Below are 21,145 nucleotides of genomic sequence, written 5' to 3' on the forward strand. Positions count from 1 at the left end.
TCAGGTTAAACTACCCAACAGTGTATAAAACAGTTCAAATAGACTCCATCTTGACCAACTACAACATTATACTGCTTACATGTTCATGCATTAACAATAATAAGAGTAACAGTGAGTTTTGCTTATAATCGATTATCTTTATAGCGTTATATTGCTACTTTCACTTATTGATCAGAATACTTTTTCCTCCTCTGGATATTGTACTTGGAGCTGCAGCTGCTGCAGTTCGCAGATTTACCAGCAGACGGCAGCAGAGACTCTCAGATGCATTTTGTCAGCCGGATTTATCACCAGGAAGAAGAACAGCAGGAAACGTCAGCAAACAACAATACCTGTCCGAAATGGTAAGAAATATAAGCTGATTAAACTTAAACAGGTGAAATAAAGGCAGCTATTTGAAGCTGTAACTCATTAAATCTTAGGCCGGCTAACGCATAAGTTAGTGGAAGACATTTTCACATGTTAGAGACATTCATGTTAACGTTAGCTTACACTTTGGTAGTTTGCGATACTTAAATCGTTTCTAATGACAACATACTTTCGTCTCTATCTCTAAAACGAATTTGCTTGATATTCGCCAACTGTAGAAAGTCCGTAAACAACTCAAGATCTTCACGACTCTCGACTTTACATCAGCTTTTTAACGCCAGTCAGTCATGTAAACCAAGAGGTTTTATAGGAATTATCCGGATAATTATTTAAAGTCTTCTACGCCGAATTTACAAGAGAGCACTGTTCATTCATAAATGAAATGTATTTGAGGCTGTGCTGCATTCGTATGTTGGCAAATAAGCGAACCCGCTTTTATTCTACAGATATTTGAATGGAGTTTGGCGTGGCTCCCTATACGAAGACTGAACTGTGAAAGCTGTGCTCTCACTGCAGTTATGTCCCATGTCCAACCACTTTCTCAGTAATATTGAGTGGATGAAGATATTTCAGCTCAGCCACATGTACTCTTCAGACAGAAGCAGAGCCTATGGTACTTGAGAAATGGGACTGTATTCCGCCCAGAAATTTTATACTGAAAAGAATTATATGAGCAAGTTTTGTTCATTTAAAGGTGCACTCCACCAATTTTACACACAAAGGTCAGTTTACTAATCATGAGGACTACTACTCAGTCTGTGAAAACAGTTGTGTCTTTTGTGGCCCTGGAGGAGCTTTCTAAAGTCTGAGAAAATTACTCTTATGATGTCATCAAGGTTATCTTGAATGAGGCCTAAAACTCAAGCATGGGTATGGAGGTTGCATGATGGGAAATGTAGGACCCAGCATTTTTAAAGTTTGACTCATACTAGGGACTAAAAGCCAGGATATGCCACTTTTAAATCAGTTTCACATCTTTACTGTCCCCCAACTTTATGGAAGTGCAGTACTACATTATGTCACTGAAGTATTCCTTTAAGTCAAACACTATGTATCTTGCAACAAGCACTTTTATCCTCGAATCATTCATGATTAGATTTTACATATCAGCTGCCAAATGCTTTCTGTTCAGTCGGTATTTGTGTGTTTTCAGGCTACAGGAGTGGATCAAGCAGCTGGCATGAGTCTCGTCGTCTTCAGCCTCCTGCTGTTTACATACTATTCTGTCTGGGTCATTGTTCTGGTAGGTGCCGCTTCTGCCCCTAAAATCCCATTTGGGGACCATCACTCTAATGTCCAGATCAACACAAGGCTTATTTCAAGGCATTTCAGACCTTGAACTTTGTCTCCCAAACCACACACTACGATTCATCAAACAACCAAAAGCAGGAGGCCGTTTCTTAAAGTTTGCATCACTCCTGGTCCTGTTGCATATATTTGTCTGTCAACAGGACACACTAACTGGAATTTCAATGTAAGCAAACCTTTTAAATGAAATATAGAGTATGATGTGGTATTTTGCCCTTTTGCAGCCTTTCGTGGACAGTGATCACGTACTGCACAAGTATTTTCTTCCCCGGGAGTACTCAGTCATTATTCCTGGCGTTGCAGCAGTAATACTGCTCCTCTGTATAGGTGAGTAGACTATCTGTACCTTAAAACACAGCACACACACACCCCAATGTTCACACTTATATATGGACTCTGCAGTCAACTCCTTTAAATTTTCTACACACAGTGCTGCTTGAAAGTTTGTGAAACCTTTAGAACTTACTCTATTTCTGCATGAATATGACCTAAACGTGATCAGATTTTTACACAAGTCCTAAAACTAGATAAAGGGAACCCAATTAAACGAATGAGACAAAAACATTAAACTTATTCATTTATTTATTGAGGAAAATTATCCAATCTTACATATTTGTGTAAGGCAAAAGTATGTGAACCCTTGCTTCCAGTAATTGGTGTGATTTTTACTTTTGTGTCCACTAACGTTCCCAGTAACTGTTTATCAGCTCTGCACATCAGCTTGGAGGAATTTTAGTCTGTTCCTCCTTATACAACAGTCTCAACTCAGAGATGTTGGTGGGCTTCTCAACATGAACCACATGCTTCAGGTCCTTCCACAGCATTTCTATCAGATAAAGGTCAGGACTTTGATTCAGCCGTTCCAAAACATTAACTTTCTTCTGATCTCACTATTCTTTGGTAGAGTGACTTGTGTGTTTAGGGTCGTTGTCTTACTGCATGACCGACTTTCTGTTGAGCTTTAGTTCACAGACATCTTATTGTAGAATTTGCTTATACAACTCAGAATTCGGCGCCTTCAATGATTGCAAGCTGTTCTAGTCCAGAGGCCATAAAGCAGCCCAAACCATGATACTACCACAATCATGTTTCACAGATGGGTTTAGGTTCTTATGCCGGAATGCAGTGTTTGCTCATCACCAAACATAAAACTTCTCATTCAAGCTAAAAAGTTTGATTTCAGTCTCATCAATCCACAGAACGTTTTTCCAATCACCTTCTGGCTTATCCATGTGGTCTTGAGCAAACCGTAGATGGCAGCAATGTTCTTTGTGGAAAGTAGTGGGTTTCTCCTTGCAACTCTGCCATGCACACCACTGATGTTCAATGTTCTCATGATGGTGGACTCATGAACACTGACTGTAGCCACTGCAAGAGAGACCTTTAGTTTCCTAGATGTTACCCTGGGGTCTCTTATGGCCTCCTGGACTATTACACATCTGCTCTTGGTGTGATTTTTGTTGTTTGACCTCTCCTGGGGAGGGTAACAATGGTGTCTTCCATTTGTACACCATCTGCCTGACAGTAGACTGGAGGAGTCCAAACTCTTCAGAAATGGTTTTGTAAACCTTTCCAGCTTGGTGAGCATCAACAACTCTTCTTCTAAGATCCTAAGAAATCTCCTTTGTTCCAGGCATGACACACTTCTACAAACCTGTGTTGTGAAGCTCAGAGTTTGACAGTGAAGACCCAGATCTCTTTTCTTTAAATAAGGCAGGGCCTGCCAGACTCACACTTGATTGTCATTCCATTGATTGAAACACACGACTCTAATTTCCCCCTCAAATGAATTGATAATCCTCAAGGTTCATGTACTTTTGCCACACACAAATATGTAACATTGGATAATTTTCCTCAATGAATACATTAACAAGTGTAAGGATTTTGTCTCATTTGTTTAACTGATGTCTCTTTATCTAGTTTTAGGACTTGAATGGAAATCTGATCACATTTTAGGTCATATTTATGCAGAAATAGGGAAAATTTTAAAGGGTTCACAAACTTTCAAGCACTGTATGAAATTAAATGAGAGTGTATCATTTCCACTTCGAACTTAATACCATACTTGTCTTCTCCACAGGGGCCTTCACTGCAGTCATCATATGGAAGAATCGCAAGCCAAAGAAAGTGGACTAATCAGGATATTAGAGTGACTACTGTGGATTTAAGTATGAGATGATGGAGTAGCGCCACAGCTATTTTTAGGCCCTGTTTACACCTGACATTAACATCCGTCTTGGGTGATCTGATCACAAGTGGACAGCTTTAAGTACGTCTGTTTACACCTGGTATTAACACGCATCTCCACATGCGTCTTGAGTGACCACTTGTGATCGGATCCCACTTCCCTGCTCAATATGCATATAAACACGTGCATCATTTCCGTTTGCAAAGACAAAATTCGTTGTTGTTTTTAACTGACTGGCGGGAGGACCATGGGTCTGTATACCCTCCATCCACAGCTGTGTTCAACTTGTGTGATAACAGGATAAATAAATATACGATGCATAGGAAATTCAAATGCGTGTCCTATTGATTTACTCTAGCGCCACTTCTGAGCATATATATATATATATGTAAAAAATACAGAGTTATATACAGCGATCTCCCCGCAGCGAGAGAGAGAAGCTGTGCGAATTTACGCACGAGGCACAGCAGCTTTACCTCATTGATCATTTAAATCTCCAACACGCCGACAGGGTCGGTCAGGATCTAATGTTAATAATGTTCTGTGTTCTTCTACACATCCAGTAGGTCAGCTGTTACACACACAGTCCAGGTTCATACAGTGAAACTGTTTGGAGTAAAGCAGTCGTCCTCTCGATCAATCCTGAGCTCATCATGTCGAGCAACGCAGCAAAACTAAAAACTGTCGTTATCAACTTGACAGGAAAGAAGAAACTATCCAGCAACGTTTAACTTCTGAAATATTCTTTTAGACAGACAAGCGAAAAATTAATGGTTTTATTTCAATTCAAATTGATTTGATGAGGGAAACGGGTTAGGGGAACGGGAAAAATGGGAAGTTGTTTACGTTTTTTTAATTCACATGAAAAATGGAAAAAGAAAATAATGACTTTCTTCCTGTTGTCAAACAAGTTGAACAGCTTTGGACGGAGGGTTCACGGACTGGGAGGCAGCAATAGGCGCTCCTTCAATGTGGTCCAGGCCGCATTGTGTTTACACTGCTAAATGAATGTGGCCACATGCGGCCCAGACCACCCACGAATGTGGTCTGAGTGATCGGAACTCAATTCATCCTCAATGCATCTTGGGTGCATTTACACCTGTATTTAGAGCTGCCCACTTGTGATCGGATCACCCAAGACAGATGTTAATACCAGGTGTAAACAGAGCCTAAAAATCTCTCTGGTGGCCCGACACACAAAAGTCATTCCTCCAGTCTCTGATAATGTCTCCTTAACAGCTGACATTCATGCTTACAAAGTTATATTTGTTAAACAAAATGATCTCTTGAGATTTGTTTTATATTTTGGTTCTATTTTCAGTTTAATTAGAGTTGATAGAATTAGTAGTAGTATGATTTTAAAGCTACTGTTTGTCGAATGAGAAAACTTTTGACATTTCTTTAAAGCCAGGGATAGTGACAGTGAATGTGCTGAAAGCAATACATAGAGTGCACCAGCTCACTGAGATTATCTATTTTCTTTTACAAACTAAAACTCAATAACTTGAGAGGTCACATAAATGAATCAACACATAGCGGCTTTAAATTTGTCCAAAGGTCTTGAGAATGCTCAGTGATTACTGTTATCTGTTGGGTAGTGTTTAGATCAGTCACTGTTTTTTCCCTCTTGTAGGGAGAGGACAGTGTTACTGGAAAGTTGTTTAGCTCAAGGGTTTACGACATTGTGAGTTCTTATATCTTAATATCTTATTTCATTGGGATCCAGTACATAATCCCTCAGACCATCTACTGCAAAGGGAGAACCCCCTTGGAAGTTTGCAGGAGTCTGAATGGACTGATGTCACTTGTGTGTCTTCAGATACCGCACTGACCCAAACATAAGATGATCCTGATGATAAGACACTTCCCCCGTCAGACAGATGTTTTTTTTGAAAAATACCACCTGAAGATCCAAAACACTTTGAGATTGATCCTGTTGGGAAAACATCCCAGAGACACAGACAGAGAGTCCTCAGCCCTGAAGCCACTTCCCCTGCAAGAGTGGAACATAAAACACTTCTGGGCAGAATGTAAATGTCAATCTCACGTTTGTGTAGCTTGTTTGATGTTCTTAAGTGGAGCTGAATGGATTTTAGCATTTTTCATCTTTTATCTCCTCATCGTGACATTCCATGGCAGCGGTATTTCTTGGCTGCTTGCCAGATGATTCAGTACTCAATCTGTTTCTGCACTAAGGACATCACAGGGACCTTACCACTCATTTTGAGGCATCAGGAATTTTTTTTTCACCGTGGAAATAAAAAATGTTAAATGAGCAGTCAGAAGCTCCTGCAGGCTAAACTGGGCTTCCTGAACACTTTTAGAGTGAATTAACTCACTACAAACTGACTTGAGGAAACTCGCTACTCGCAACTTTAAAGGATAGGTCCACAATTTCTCGAGTGTGTCTTAAAACAACAGTCAGGTGTCCATATGAACAGTGAAAGAGGTTTTCCTCGCTGTAAACGTTCCCCCTGTTCATACTGACTATTAAAGATCCCCTTCAAATGTGCTTTCAATGTAAGTGATGGCAGTGTGTCCACACAGTTGTTTAGTGCAAAAAAGTAAAGCTTATATGAGGCCTCAGCAGTCTGATGTAGTCATATCAAGTGGATATCTGCCACATTTACAGTCTTTTTAGCATCAAATTCCCTCTTTGTGTTTCCTCAGTGTTTCCCTGTTGAGCTGCAGTGGAAGTATAGTAACAAAAAGAGGAACTTTGGCTCTAAAAAGACTGTAATGTTGAAAGATATCTACTTGATTTGACTCATTTGGACAAGTGAAGCTTCATATTAGCTTCAGATAAACTTTTAAATACATTTTTGCACAGAAGGAGGACTGTGGATTTTGTCCCCCATCACTTCCATCGTAAGTGCATTATGAAGGGATCTTCTAATGGTCAGTATGAACAGGACGAGTGATTACAGCAAAAAAAAAAAAAAAAAAGCATGTTTCACTGTTGTTTTAGAGGAACTTCAAAATACTTTGAAAGTCCTTTAAGGCTACAAACAACCCATGATGCAACACTGTAGGAGATGGCATCCTCCTGCTAGAATATGTGGTGATGAGAATGTGTAAATGTCCAGTCCTCAAACATGATAAGACCCCCACTATTTGCAGCATAATTTCCAGAAACAAAGTACTGTCTTATATTTGGGTTCATGTGGTGATTGACAGTAACACAGCAGGATGGAAGGAGGTGAATATGTGTCACTGTGTGAAGAAATGTCAGAATTCCAACTTCAGTAAAAGTAGCATGGCTCTTAAGTTCTGTCTTTACTATGACTTACTGTATGGGAGTCTATTTTAGTACTCTGTGAAAGTGTGAATTCTGTTAATTGTGAATGGTTTTGGATGCAAACAAGCATTTTGTCTGCAGTCTGTAGCACAAAGATACAGTTTGTGGTTTCTCTGTTGAATAAAATATTCCTGCTGGGAAACATGTTGTGTTTATTGAATTACAAATGTTCAGTTTATATACAGCTATAACAGCTTTAGTCATGGTGGTAGTGACAATAGCTGTAAATACCTACAGATAAGTGTGTCTTCTGGTGTTGTACTGCTGCCTCCTTTATTCAGTGGGGGGAAAACCACAGCTGAAACAGTACTTGGATAATATTTCAATATTTCATTAACCATTGGATGGATTGCCATGAAAATTTGTACGGATATTCATGTTTAATAATAATATATCCCAATGAGTTTGGTGACCACACGACTTTTCTTCTAGCTCCACCATGAGGTTGACATTTGTGGTTCGAAGTGAAATATTTCAACAACTATTGGAAGGATTTCCATGAAATTTGACGCGGACATTCATGTTTCCCTCTGGATGAATTGTTACAACTGACTGCTTCACTTTTCATCTAACACCAGCATCAAGTAAAAAAAAATCCACTTCATCCAATACTTTGGTTTACCATTAAATACCTGCAAACTAATGACATACCCATTAGCCTCAGCTGTAATTTAGCACTTTGTGTTCAGTGATAATTAGCATATGTTAGCATGCTAACAAGTTATACTAAGATGTAAACATGATGAGTATTATCTGCTAAACATCAGCGTGTTAACATTGTGAGCATGTTAGCACGCTGATGTTAGCATTTAGCTCAAAGCACCTTTGTGCCTGAGTACAGCTTCACAGAGCTGCTAGCTCGGCTGTAGTCTCTTAACGATAATTCTGGTTTATTTTAACCCAGCATATTACCAATAAATGTAGCCATTGTGGCTCTATGGGTCATGCTAACTTGCGCTCACCTGGTCCATTATAGAGATTATGGGAAATGAGGACTCACTCAGAACAACATATATCGGGGCAAGCTGTATGAGCCTCCTATAGATTTTTCCAAATAAGATTTGTACATGAATCATTTCAAACACTTGTCTCTGAGAAAGTTGAGATGCTCTGAGATAATGAGCAGCTGGTGTGCCTGTTGCCTTGTGACATCAATGTTATATATTTTGGAATAAGTTCACAATTTTTCAAGTCTGTCTTAAAACAACAGTCAGGAGCCCAAATGAACATTGAAAAATGTTTTTCTTGCTGTAATCATTCCTCCTGTTCATACTGACCATTAGAAGATCCCTTCATGATGCACTTCCAATGTAAGTGATGGGGGACAAAATCCACATTCTTCCTTCTATGCAAAAATGTATTTAAAAGTTTATCTGAAGCTAATATGAAGCTTCAGTTGTCCAAATGAGTCAAATCAAGTAGATATCTTTGATGCTAAATGTGGCAGATATCCACTTCATGTGACTAACTCAGTCTGCTCCAGATAATTGACACACTGTGGATTTTGGCCTTCATCACTTACATTTAAAACACATTTATGGGGATCTTTTAACAGCCAGTATGAACAGGAGGAATGATTACAGCGAGGAAAACCTCTTTCACTGTTCATATGGACACCTGACTGTTGTTTCAACAACTTGTACTATACACCAAATTGAATATGTTGAACCATCACTCTCCTTGCTGCTGCTGCTGCTGCCACCGCCCTCTGCAGCACAGCTGCAGTCGTGTTTACACTGAAAACAATGAAGGCGATGGCAGCAACCACTCACTGTCTGAAAAAACCTTTTGTCTTGTTTAAGGTCAAAGGTCTTATTCATTATGGATTATCATCAAACCAGTTAGTACACCTTCACCCTCTCACTCATCTCCCTTATGCGCTGCTAGAGAAAGGTCATGTCTCCATCCTGTTTCCTTGTTTGTTCTGTACTCCAAACAAGGTGACAGGATGAAGAGTAAACTCTCCAACAAACCACCACTCTGTCTGCTGTCTCCTTGTTTATACCGTCTCCAATGGGATGGTTTCCTCAACTGTTTGATTTGATGCCATGAGAAGTGTTTTTCACAGGCACTGTAGATCTGCAAAATATTCTTCATTCAGGATGCTGGAAAAGGTGACAAGTGGTAGACCAGGACCAAGCACAAACTGTACATTTCCATTAGATGCATAGTTGCAGTTAGAACATCTGACTTTTAAGAAGAGCACCAAGGATCATAATATGGTTTATCTCTATTTTGAACTACCCAAATAATGATCATTTAGCCTCAGTCTTGTATAAGTTGACAGCAAATACAATATTTAGGAATTGTAAGAATTGAGGGTTAATCTGGGAGGAATTTCTGAATTTCGACATCAATATGGATAGCTGGGTAATGTAGTATCTCTCTGGAGGGTTAATCAAAGGGGAACATCACTGATTTTATGTTAATTACAGAGAATACACAGGGTGGTCTTTGTGTGTGAGTGGGCTCTTATTTAGAGTAAATTCATGAATCATCTTTTAATGTTGTACTGGTGCCGTGATAATGGACTTCAGCTGTGGTTTTTTTTGTGTTGTTAGGTTTTTTTTATTATGTCTTTTCTGTTTTTTGTTGTTTGTATTCCTCTTTCTCTTAAATGATTGACTCTAGGGCTGCAACTCACGATTATTTTCATCATTGATTAATCTGATGACTTTTTTCACAATTAATTGATTAGTTGTTTGGTCTATGAAATGTCCACAAATGAGGAAAAATGACTATCTTTGTTTCCTAAAGCTCACATTTGAGAGGCTGTAATCTGAGAATGTGGACATTTTCTCTTGAGAAATGACTGATAAAACTCATTAATCTATTATCAAAATAGTTGCCAATTAATTTTCTGTTGATTATCTAATTGATTAATCGACAAATCGTTGCAGCTCTAACTGACTTGGCAGTAAGAGTGGTGAGATCAGTGTGGAACAAAGGGTTTGGGATTTCACATATGTACACAGCTGCATGTGCCCTGTTTCAGATTATGCTTCTGGCATGTGGGGTTTCTGTCGAAAGTGTAACATGATTGATTGCAGAGCTGTTCCTGTTTCTGGCAGTTCATAAATTTTGGGCATTGGTGGTAATTATAGTCTGTTTTGGTTTTGGATCAGACTTACGTAAATGCCTGAACAGCAGCTCACCAGAGAGGTCTGTAAGACATTTTCCATGAACATTCTTGGACTTATTTTTATTTTATCAATCAATCTTTATTTATATAGCGCCATATCACAACCGAAGTCATCTCAAGGCACTTTTCACATAGAGCAGGTCAAGACCGTACTCTTTAATTTACAGAGACCCAATAATCCCCCCATGAGCAGCGGTAAGGAAAAACTCCCCTTATATGATCCCTGCAGTCAACAAAAGCAAATAAGTTGCTTGCTACAGAGGGAAGGCACTTTAGCCTCCACAGTTATGTTATTCTTTTTCTCTGTGTCTTTCTCTGTCTCCCTTTTGTTGTGCATCCCTACACTATCCTGATGCCCCTAGCTTTTGCCTATACTGCCAGCTGCTGGCTCTGAGGGACCCACAGCTATATTTATACCCTAGAAATACTTATCTTCTTTCTTATCTTCATCATCTTCTTTCACTGGAGCCCTGATAGCTGGAGCATAACCAGCTTTCATCAGATGACTGCATGACTCAGCAGGGTTTATTTCCTTTCTATCTTTGGTCACTTTGTCATCATCCTAACAAACATTTTTACTCTTAATCCTTCTTTGAATGTATTTATTCAGTTAATTGATGTATTAATGATAATTTACTAATCCATTAAGTTGTTTGTTTTTTTAAAAAAATCTCATAATTGCCAGCTAATTACTGCATTTGTGTGACGTAAACCTCTCAGAGTCAGATAGTCGTATGCGTGGCGCAGTGCGCGCGGCTGGCCGGTCAGTCGGTGACAGTGTGTGGGTGTGATCTGAACCGCAGGGTGAGCCAGACTCTCCTCCGTATCATCACACTGTAGGCTGACATGTGACACACACACACACACACACACACACACACACACACACACACACACACACACACACACACACACACACACACACACGCTGTCACATACAGACTGACACGGACAGACCGAGCCGGACGGCTGCGCATCGACCTCTGCTCTGCTCTGCGTCCACGCGCCACACCGAGGCAAGTAAAACGCATTTATCTGAGGATATCAGTCCCTATGCAGTACTACATTTTATGAATAGTAGTTAATTTGTAGCTTGGGTAATGTTTTTTTTTATGTTGGCATTTCTTCTGTGTTGCCTGTCACTGCTACAGAGAAGAGAGGTAATGAACTTTATAGCGATACATCCTTTAATATCTTCCTCCTTTAACTCAGAGAATTCTCTCAACATGCTGATACTGAGTGGCAATAGTCTATAGGTTCACATACGATGTCACGGTGTGGGATGTCATTGTGGGACAGCAGAATCAGGTTTTGTTATCCTCACTGACTAAGCATTTTGATAATCCTCATCAGCTATAGGAGGCAGTTCACCAAACATATGTAGGCTCCCATATACAGCTGCAAATACCTTTCTGAAACAATCACAATGAACTTGTCTTTCATTAATACATTCAATACTAGTGATTCATTGTGAAATAGCTCCTGCAACACATACTATAACTGTAGGAGTGGTTAAACCATGACATGCAGTCAGTCATCATAAGGAAAACACCCTTAAATGGAAAAGCTGAATTAGTTGAGATGGATAACTTGAATGTTGGAGTGTAAGGGTGAGTAAAAGTGAATTTTAGGGGCTAAAACCCAGATCCAGGACTTGAAAAGACAGCCTCTATCCTTGCCGTTTACCAGTTACCAACATGTGTGCCATGTGAAAGGGATGGCAGCTGTTGACTCAAGAACATGTTATTAGACCCAATGTCAAATTGCCAGGCTGAAAAAAAAAGATAGAAATGTCACATTTTATCTCAAATTTCTGTATGTCCAAAAACATGAGATCATATGTACAAGTTTCCCCTCACTTGGCCAGTCCCTCTGAAATAACTCCGTGAAGTCTGCTGTCTATAAGGCTGTCTAATATTCTGCATCTAAATGATGGGCCGATTCATGAAGTCTATTAACGACATAAAGCCAAGAACCCAGGTTTACTCCACATCTTTGGGTCTACGTAACCTGATTGATCTCAGGTTATTTTGACTCATCCATATGGTGGGTGCACATTATAAGATAACAGTAGAACTGCTTTTGTTAAGCACATAAAAAGGAAGGAGAATGCTGCATATGCATCACTCATCAAGGCTCTCGATTCTTGTCCTAAAGATTTTTTTCTTAACTAAATTCAACTACTGAGAGCAACTATTACTCTGCCCATGAAAGTTGAATGGTAGAAATTCTATTCTCCATTATAAACTAGATTAAAACATAGCTAAGCATTCTTGTTGACAAGAAGTTGTCAAGATGTGCAACTTTAATTCCAAAGAGAGACCAAAGAGACACTGGACTATAATGACATAATACATCCTCTACCCACTAGTGCATCTTATATATATTATTATATTGGTGAAATCATCACAGTTACTTGGGAGGACATTAAATAGATTACAGTCAGGCCTTAGTTCTCAGTGGAGGAGTGCTGCCAACAGTTTGTATGCCTGTATGACCATCAACTGGATCATTCTGCAGGAATTTCCCTTTTATTGCAGGTGGGCACATGCCTGGGAAGTCCTCAGAATCACAGGGAATGTTACAATAGAGGTTTGTGGCGAAACTGTAGATTCAGATGAGATAGTCATGTGCAACCATGTCACAGACATTTCACAGGAACAAAGAGCGTGGCATAAACAGTAGCTGTAATAGCCAAGTTTATTTTTCTTTTTAGGATCTGGTGTTATGACCTCATTTGGCGGAGGAGTAACAGTGAGATTGTGGCTGAGATTTCAGAATTTTGTTGCTGCAGAGGTGCCTCCCTTGCGTTGTCTTGAATTACACAAGCTAACAAAGGGCCAACTGTCACACATACTATTTATAACCTTTGTAAAATCAATGATAGATATGTTACAAAAATAAAAACTATCAAGTGTCAGGCATTGTATGGAAATAATTATTTTCTAAAGGCACATAAACTTCCTGTTCCCGCATGTCCAAGCTCTGCCTGACTAAATGTTTTGATAATAATGCTATTAATATTAAGAATAAGGCTTGTTACAACACAAATTTTGGCATGACTACTGGAAGTAACATTGTGAATATGTTGCATGTGACACCACAGTTGCACTTACAGCAGCTATAATCAATATTTTCATTTTAACAATGGATCACACTTGTATGTGAAATGGGTCACTTGTAGTGACAAACCCACAGAGAATTATTACCAGCTCTGCAGGTCCCCTGCAATCAATCAATCAATCAATCATGCAGGATGAGAGAGATGTACTGCGTGGTACAAAAGTGGTGATGCAACGTCTGACTGATGATGAACAGTCATGATGAATAGTGACTGAAAAGTCAATATCACTCTGCTTTTAGCACTGTTGTTTCCACCAACTCCTGAGGGAAATATCTGGACTTTTAGCTGCTAAATGCTCCACTATGTTTATATAATTAGACATTAAAGTTGCAGGCCATAAAACCAAAACAATAAGCTAAAAAGCTCTGTAGAGCAGAAGGGAACTGCAGAGATGGTGATAAATTTAGCACTTAAACACAGTGGGACAACATGAAACAAAGGTACCCTGCAGGATTCAAACTAGGAGTGAAGAGGTCAGTGGTCACTGTCTCAATGTACATGTGTACATGTCTTTCAACATGTGACATGTAAACTGGTAGATTTAGATATAAATGCATATTATTATAGACACTTTTTGTCAACTCTAGTGTGTCTAGGCTTTTTTGAGTGTTTTCAACTTACATACTTCTTATGATAAGAAGTATGTATGGCAACTTTTCTAAATTCTGCTTTAATAACACGAGGTAGTATTGACAACAGAATGATTCTAAATGAGAATTTTCTCCAGCATCAGGTGTCGTTCCAGAAATAATGACTCTGCCTATCTGCACTGCACTTAAAGATGTGATGTGTTCAAACCCCTCGCAGACTAAACACTCAAGCGGACCATCAAACGGGGTCACATAAGGTTATGATCAGACAGGAAGCCTTTGTTTCATGGCCAAATGCAAAGGGAAGCTGTGAGCGTCGCTAGTAACAGAGAGAAGAGCTCAAAAGCCGCAAGGAGCATCACATCATGCTTGTTGCTATGGAACTATCCAATGGCATAGCTGGTTAACTCACAAAAGGGGTTGATCTACTGATGTGATTACAGTGGCAGCTGAAGAAGTGGTGGTTGAGTTTTAAGGTGGACATTAGCTCTGGTTGTTGAGAAATCATCAGTAATGTTTAACATAATTATTATTAAATGGGTGTTACCATCAGTATAAGAGGATATAAATGCATTTTGACATATTTTTTTCAAATCAGCTAATTTTTTCCCCTCTTAGTGTAACAGGGAGTCATCTTAGTAATGCACACAAAGCAGAAGTAGTTCAACATCCTTCTTTATTAGTGTTTAAAAAGGAGCCAATGAGTTTTGTATTCACTTGATGGAGGTTAAAGAGTCACTTCACCCAATTAACAAAAAAAAAATAAAATAAAAAATGAAGAAACAAACTGAAGATATAAACATTAAAAAGTGGGTCACAAATATATAGTTTAATTTCAGTCAATGTTACTCAAACAGGAGGATATAGTGCATTTGTTAGGGAATATTTTCAGCAGTGGATGAATCCACATTTGGTGTTCTAGTGAGTATTTCCAGCAGCGGGACAATGTGTGTGGGATTGTGTGAAAGTAGACTACTACACACTGTGTGTGTTCTGGTGATGAAGGAACATGTCACCCAGTGTAACAGTGTGACTCATTGATGTGCTTTTAATAGTTTTTGAACAACAGTGGAGCTCTATGACTCCGGGGGTGATGATATATCAGCCTCTGATACACACATTATACTTGTTAGTAGATCAATTTATTGCTGAATTGGGACTTTTTATGAAATTTGTTGACAGTAAGATGAATACAGAATATTGTCAGATTTGTGGGTAGTGTTTTTTTTAAACATTTTGCACTTGCACCATTGTTGTCCGCTATTCTGCTGATTCTTTGTCTTTGTCCTCATGTTCATTTACTGTCTTATGCTTCCAAAGATACATTAAATCATGTGGTATTATTGTACTTTTGCTGTCTTTCTCCACTTACTGTTAAAATGTAGACATAGTTGAACATTTCAAATGTGTTTTAATGAAGAGTTGTTTTGGTTGGAGGACCAGCGTTATGCCATTAACCACAGCATGGCCTATGAAGCTATTATCCCTTTGTGTCTGTCTCCATAGTTACCTTGTTAAAGACTCAACTGAGAGTCAGCTGTCTTTTGTGTTTGTCACTAGCCTCTCTGGCCTCTACTTACTCTTTGATTTCTCTTTGCTGGAGCTTTGAAAACCTTGTCTGCAATCACAGTGCCGTGTCAGGTAATAATAATAATACATTAATTAATACATTAATAATTTGTACATTTGCTGCAGTATTAATAACATAACACACAACATAAAGAGAATAGTCATGAGAGTTAAGATGAAAAGGTTAGGGTAAAAGTGACTGCACAGCAGTCATATATTCTTGATTTGTATATTTTTCTGTAACCCAGATGGCGGCTGAGTCAGCAGCTGCAGGTGGCCTGAGGATGTCTGGTCACCGTCAGCGCTCCGGTGAGGTGAAAAGGAGGAGGTGGGGAGGTTTGAGGCAGCAGTGGAAGCTTCTGGGCTTATTTGAGATCGATCAACACCATGAGTTCTACAGCCTGACCTGCATGATGAAGGAGGGATTGGCAGCAGCCATCCAAATCACAATCGAAAAAGCACCTACAGTGAGTACGGGTCAGCAGTGGCAACATTTCAATCACCTCATTGCATATATATATACAGATGTCACTCCGTTCAACTGGCGCACTTCCTGCCATGTTACCGGTGATGTTGTGGCGGTAAAGAGGGGGGTTAAGTGTGGGCTGCACTTGATAACACAGATGCTGGGCGGCAGCAGAGTTCTTGAATCCTGGTGACAGGGTTTTAGGATAATACACCCTCCGACCACAATGTGGGTTGCAATGGCAGAGTGGCGCTGTCCTTATTTCCACTTCCACTTTGACTCCATGGGAAGTGAAGACTGTAGAAGCAGTGATTCAAAGTTTATGACGAGCCTAACTTCGCTGAAAACTTAAACCAAAATATGAGATATTTGTGTCTTTTATGTTTATGGTGAATGAAACTTGCACTTTTCTTTGTTTAAGCTGATATTTATCTGCTGGCCTTGAATAGGGCCAGCAGTAGGCAAATGTTCCTGGCATTTATTCAGCTGTTTCTTCACTGTGGAACCAGATGAACGGTAAGATACAGTGTTGATTTATCTATCTACATTGCCCTCTACCTCCATCTAAGCAATCATATTCATAACGTAACATTATTGATAATCTCTCCACGTGATAACATTGGTAATATTAATTACCAAACAAATGAACGTACTGCTCTGTCTTCTATATTTGTGACTGACAGTAAACCACTGTAGCATTATTGTCTCTGATGTAGTCAGACAGATAAATTGATTCAGATAAACAAAGCCACACCAGGCTTTGTCTGATAAACAGTTGACAGAGATGTGTACAATGTAATTCAGTAAATAAATGATAATATAACTCAGTAATATTTGAAGTGTGAGTTATATAAATGACCTGTGTGGGAATTCTGCACCTTGTTGTCTGAGCTGTCAGAAACTGATCTGGAATCTTTCCAGAATGATACTGACACAAAACAGAAGAGTATAGTTTGTTTTTTCTTTTATGGAATACACATGCACTCTGAGATTTAACTAAGTTGTTGACCTTTTATTCTGAAATGTATTATTTAATTTAATTTCTCTCGTTTCGATAATAGGCTGCCTTTCATGCTAACACCCTACCCCTAATCTGTCTTCCATGTTTTTATAACAGCAGATTCAGTAAATCAGTTCAATTTTAGGCTTATCTTGGACTTTTAGCTACTTGAAAATCGGTGCAGTTCAGGTATGAGGCAGCATGTAGAGCAGCAGGACTGACTGATATGTTTGTGATTGTATTAATGTATTTTATATCTGTGGTTATATTTTTTTCTTGGTAAAAGCAGAGTCACCTCCTCTTGTCAGACTGCAGCCTCACCCCCCAGCTCTGACAGTACTACAACCAGCCAGACCTTTTGTTTTTCAACATCATCAACATATGCACAAGCCAACAATATTGGCTGTGTTATGTATGATTTGATCAAATATATTGAATTATAAGCCCAATAAATGTCTTCAAGATATCTATTGTCTGCCTTGATTAGTTGCGCGAATAACATTCAGTGATCTTTACACAGATTATATAATATTTATCAAAAATGACAAAGTTAAGAAAATGTATGAATGAAAAGATGAGAACCAACAAATAGTTAATAATGATCATTAGTCAATAGTAGTGATCATCGTCACTCTGGTCCAGGACACTGCTAGTTGTTATTATTATTATTATTATTTTTAGTTCTAGAAAACACCTTCTGGTGCTACTTGGACATGTCTTCAGTGATGAACCCAGGCTCATAGGATGTTTCAGGTCTTTAATCATCAGACACCCTCACCTGGGCGACCCAGCAGGGGATGATCAGCCCCCACCTTGTGTCCAAGCGGATCCCCCTCCAGAGTAAGTTCCAGCAGGCCCACTTGCTTTGTAGACTCCAATGTTAACACCATGGGTGGGGCGGAGTGGTTGTGATGTTTTCTGGGAACTTGAGCTGCCTTCCTAGGTTGACTTGGAGCTGCCTGTCCCATGTGGTGGCAAGAAGCCCTCTCGAGGAGCTAGGCTGATGAAGGTGATGGACTGTTTTGGGGCATGCTGATTCTTGCTGTTTTGAATTACTGTGCTGATTGTGTCCACAAAAGACCTAAGGACTTGGTCATGGCGCCAGTGGTATTGCCCTTCCCCCAACACCTTTGGGCAATAACTAAGAATGTGCTCCAAGGTACCCCTCTTCTGGCATAGAGTGTTGCCATGCCCCAGCTATGCAGGTTGGCTGAGCTTGGGAGAACGTCATAGACTGATTGGATGAGATAATTGATGTGCGATGGTTTGGCTCTCCAGAGCTTTGTCCAGGTGATCTTGTGAGGTTCCGCATGCGCCCATGTGGCTGTGGCTCAGGAGGTGGAGCGGGTCATCCACTAATTGGAAGATTGGCAGTTTGATTCCTGGCTCCTCCAGTCCACATGTCGATGTGTCCTTGGGCAAGATACTTAACCCCATATTGCTCCTAATGGCTGTGCCATCAGTGTGTGAGTGTGTGTGAATGGTTAGTGTCCTCTGATGGGCAGGTTGGGACTTTGCATGGTAACCCCTGTACCCATTCAGCATATGAATGTGTGTGAATGGGTGAATGTGATGTGCGCTTTGAGTGGTCGGAAGACTAGAAAGGCGCTATACAAGTATGGTCCATTTACCATTTACCACTTACCCATCTGGTCCAGGTGCCTTGTTTGTACATGCCAACCATCTTGCTGCAGCGTTCTTCCTCCATCTCTGCTCGTATCTCATCCTGAACCAGTTGATGCTTCTGCTTTCCACAGGCTTTGTTGTAGTGTGGTTTGGGAAAACTGCCCAGTCCTGCCCACCCCACTGCCACAGTGTACACCATGATATTGTGCCCCAGTCATGCCTCCGCTCTGCCAACAGCTTCCTGTGCCTTCCACTTCCTTCCAGTCTTAACGTGGATTCCTGCTGAAGTGACTTTAACATCAGAGGAGTCTTGCTACATCATAACCTCCATGGCTTGGGTGACTTTGAATTCTTCTGATAGGCCGCTGATGGGGAGATGCAGCTTGGTGGAATGCCCATACAGGGCAAAGCTGCTTAATGACCAAGTGAACCCCAACCACCTCCGGAGAAACTCACTGATGGTCTTCTCTAGTGTGTCCACTGTTGTCATTGGCACCTTGTAGACTAGAAGGGGCCAGAGTTACCTTGGCTGGACTCCATGTTGGTATGTCCAAGCTTCCTGGAAGCCCTGATTTGTCAATCGCAGTGAGCCAGGTTGTCAAGTCGCTCCTTGTTTGTTGAAGCACAGCTGTGTCTCTCAGGGAGCTGTTGAAGATCTTGCCCAAGCTCTTGACCAATTTTTCTGTCACCATTGGAATCTGGGTCCTTCCAGGGTAAAGCGGAACTGGCTGGCCACTCTTCCCTTCTTCACGACCAGAGACCTGGGCTTGGCTGGTTTAAATCTCATCCTTGCCCCTGAGATCAGCTGTTTGAGCCCTTGAAGGAGCCATCTGCACCCAGGAATGGATGTTGCTGTCACCATTAGGTCATCCATGAATGCTCTTATGGGGGGCTGCCGTGTACCAGCTAAAAAAGATTTTAATATTTTGCCCCCGTCATGTATGTTAATAGAGTGGACAAAATATTAGGAACACTATCAATATAATGCACTCCAGTACACCACCACCACCACCACCCACTACAACCTCAATAATAAACATAAAGTAATATTATCACCTTTCTGACGATGTCAAAAAAGCTGAAAATGTATAAGCTTTGTAGAATTTGTAGAAAAGTAGAATTTATGGCAGAGCTGTTATATTTGATTGCATTAGATTGCACATGTGTAGTGCCGGTGAGGGTATATATTAGGGATGTGCAGAGAGCCTAGTATTTGTATTTGTATCTATATTGGTTGAGGCAGCAAAAATATATATATTTGTATTTGTATTTTAATAAAAGTGGAAATAGGCATAAAAATCCAGTTTTGGTTTTTATTATGCTTTTAATTTTAGGATGTTGAAGTGTTAAAATAAGTGTTTATGAAAAAACTATCTTATGAAGGAGATCCCAACACTGGGTCTCAAACTCAAGTCTCCCAGATCATAGACGACTGCACTGACCTCTGAGCTAAACCAAGTGCATTGCCAACATGCAGACAGACCTCTACTTATACAACCATAACACAGAGACAGCACAGTGTGTAATGTGTACAGAGGAACTTCAAAGGCGATTCTTGCTTTGCACATTTCATTGACTGCCTATTTTTTACAACCTCACTTTGTGGAAAGGAGAAGGGGAACAACGGGTTATGGAGAGTCCCTTGACAGCACGTTGCTTGTGTCAGTAGCTCAGCTTTATCTCTGGCAAACACCCCCAACTCCAGGAGTGATGTCCAAATAATGAAATGTGCGTCATGCAGCAGATGGGTGTGACTCCCCTTGTTGAGACCTGCTGATAGATGTAACAGCGGAGCAGAAGAGAGAGACTGAGATAGTCATTTAACTGACCTGCGTGCTGGTGTTTGACATGATTTTTTTCCTTCCTGAAAACAAATAATTTCTAAAGTATTTGTATGAAATAAATGTTTGAAAAAAACACTATTTTTGCTTTGCCAAATAACATATTTGGATTTGGGCACACCCCTTGTATATATACAGTGGAAACCACTGATACTGATCACGGTTACAGTGATCAACTGCTTATATGGATCAAAAGGCTTGGGACAGAATAATTCCTATACAAATACTATTTAAATAATTTGTTTATAGTAATCAAGTAATCCGCTTACAGTGTCTTTGTCTTTGCATACATGACAACATATGGAAAAAATTTTAATAACTATGGTAATTCTATTTATTTATTTTTTACTTTACTCCCATGATACACGTACGTGTGCTTAGTGGCTGCCGTGAGACAGGTTACTGTGAGTGGCTCAAAAGAAAAGAAAGTAATTTTCTCTCAGTGAAAAATACAGTCTCCTTGAAGCTTATGACAAGCTGCCAAAAACAAGACAAGCTGCAGCAGTGAAACAACAAGAATTTGAAACAGCTGTACTGTGTTTTGAAACAGTCAATAAAATTCAGTAAATAGTGAATCTGTCCGTTTCATTACTTTATATTCAAGTAATAAATATACAATTGTCA

The 21,145-nt window shown here is 39.8% G+C and overlaps 2 protein-coding genes across 3 annotated transcripts in view; both read left to right on the forward strand.

Moving 5' to 3' along the window:
- Positions 1-265: 265 nt before the first annotated feature.
- Positions 266-6,313, forward strand: dpm2 (dolichyl-phosphate mannosyltransferase subunit 2, regulatory). Of its 2 annotated transcripts, XM_042395240.1 has the most exons (5): positions 266-344; positions 1,523-1,612; positions 1,902-2,004; positions 3,758-3,845; positions 5,685-6,313. In XM_042395240.1, the coding sequence occupies exons 1-4, from the start codon at positions 342-344 to the stop codon at positions 3,811-3,813; spliced, it is 252 nt and encodes an 83-aa protein (XP_042251174.1). In that variant the 5' UTR covers positions 266-341; the 3' UTR covers positions 3,814-3,845; positions 5,685-6,313. The 2 variants fall into 2 exon arrangements, with proteins under 2 accessions (XP_042251174.1, XP_042251173.1); XM_042395239.1 differs by lacking the exon at positions 5,685-6,313 and having other exon boundaries at positions 3,758-4,931.
- Positions 6,314-15,553: 9,240 nt separating this feature from the next.
- Positions 15,554-21,145, forward strand: part of pip5kl1 (phosphatidylinositol-4-phosphate 5-kinase-like 1) — a 29,649-nt gene continuing 24,057 nt past the window's right edge. Inside the window, exons 1-2 of the mRNA XM_042394366.1 lie at positions 15,554-15,660; positions 15,837-16,055. Of these exons, the coding sequence (XP_042250300.1) occupies positions 15,837-16,055 (219 nt within the window). The 5' untranslated portion in view covers positions 15,554-15,660. The remainder of the gene's footprint in view (positions 15,661-15,836; positions 16,056-21,145) is intronic.

The sequence above is a fragment of the Thunnus maccoyii genome, chromosome 19 (genome assembly GCF_910596095.1).
Source record: "Thunnus maccoyii chromosome 19, fThuMac1.1, whole genome shotgun sequence".
NCBI classification, from domain to species: domain Eukaryota; kingdom Metazoa; phylum Chordata; class Actinopteri; order Scombriformes; family Scombridae; genus Thunnus; species Thunnus maccoyii.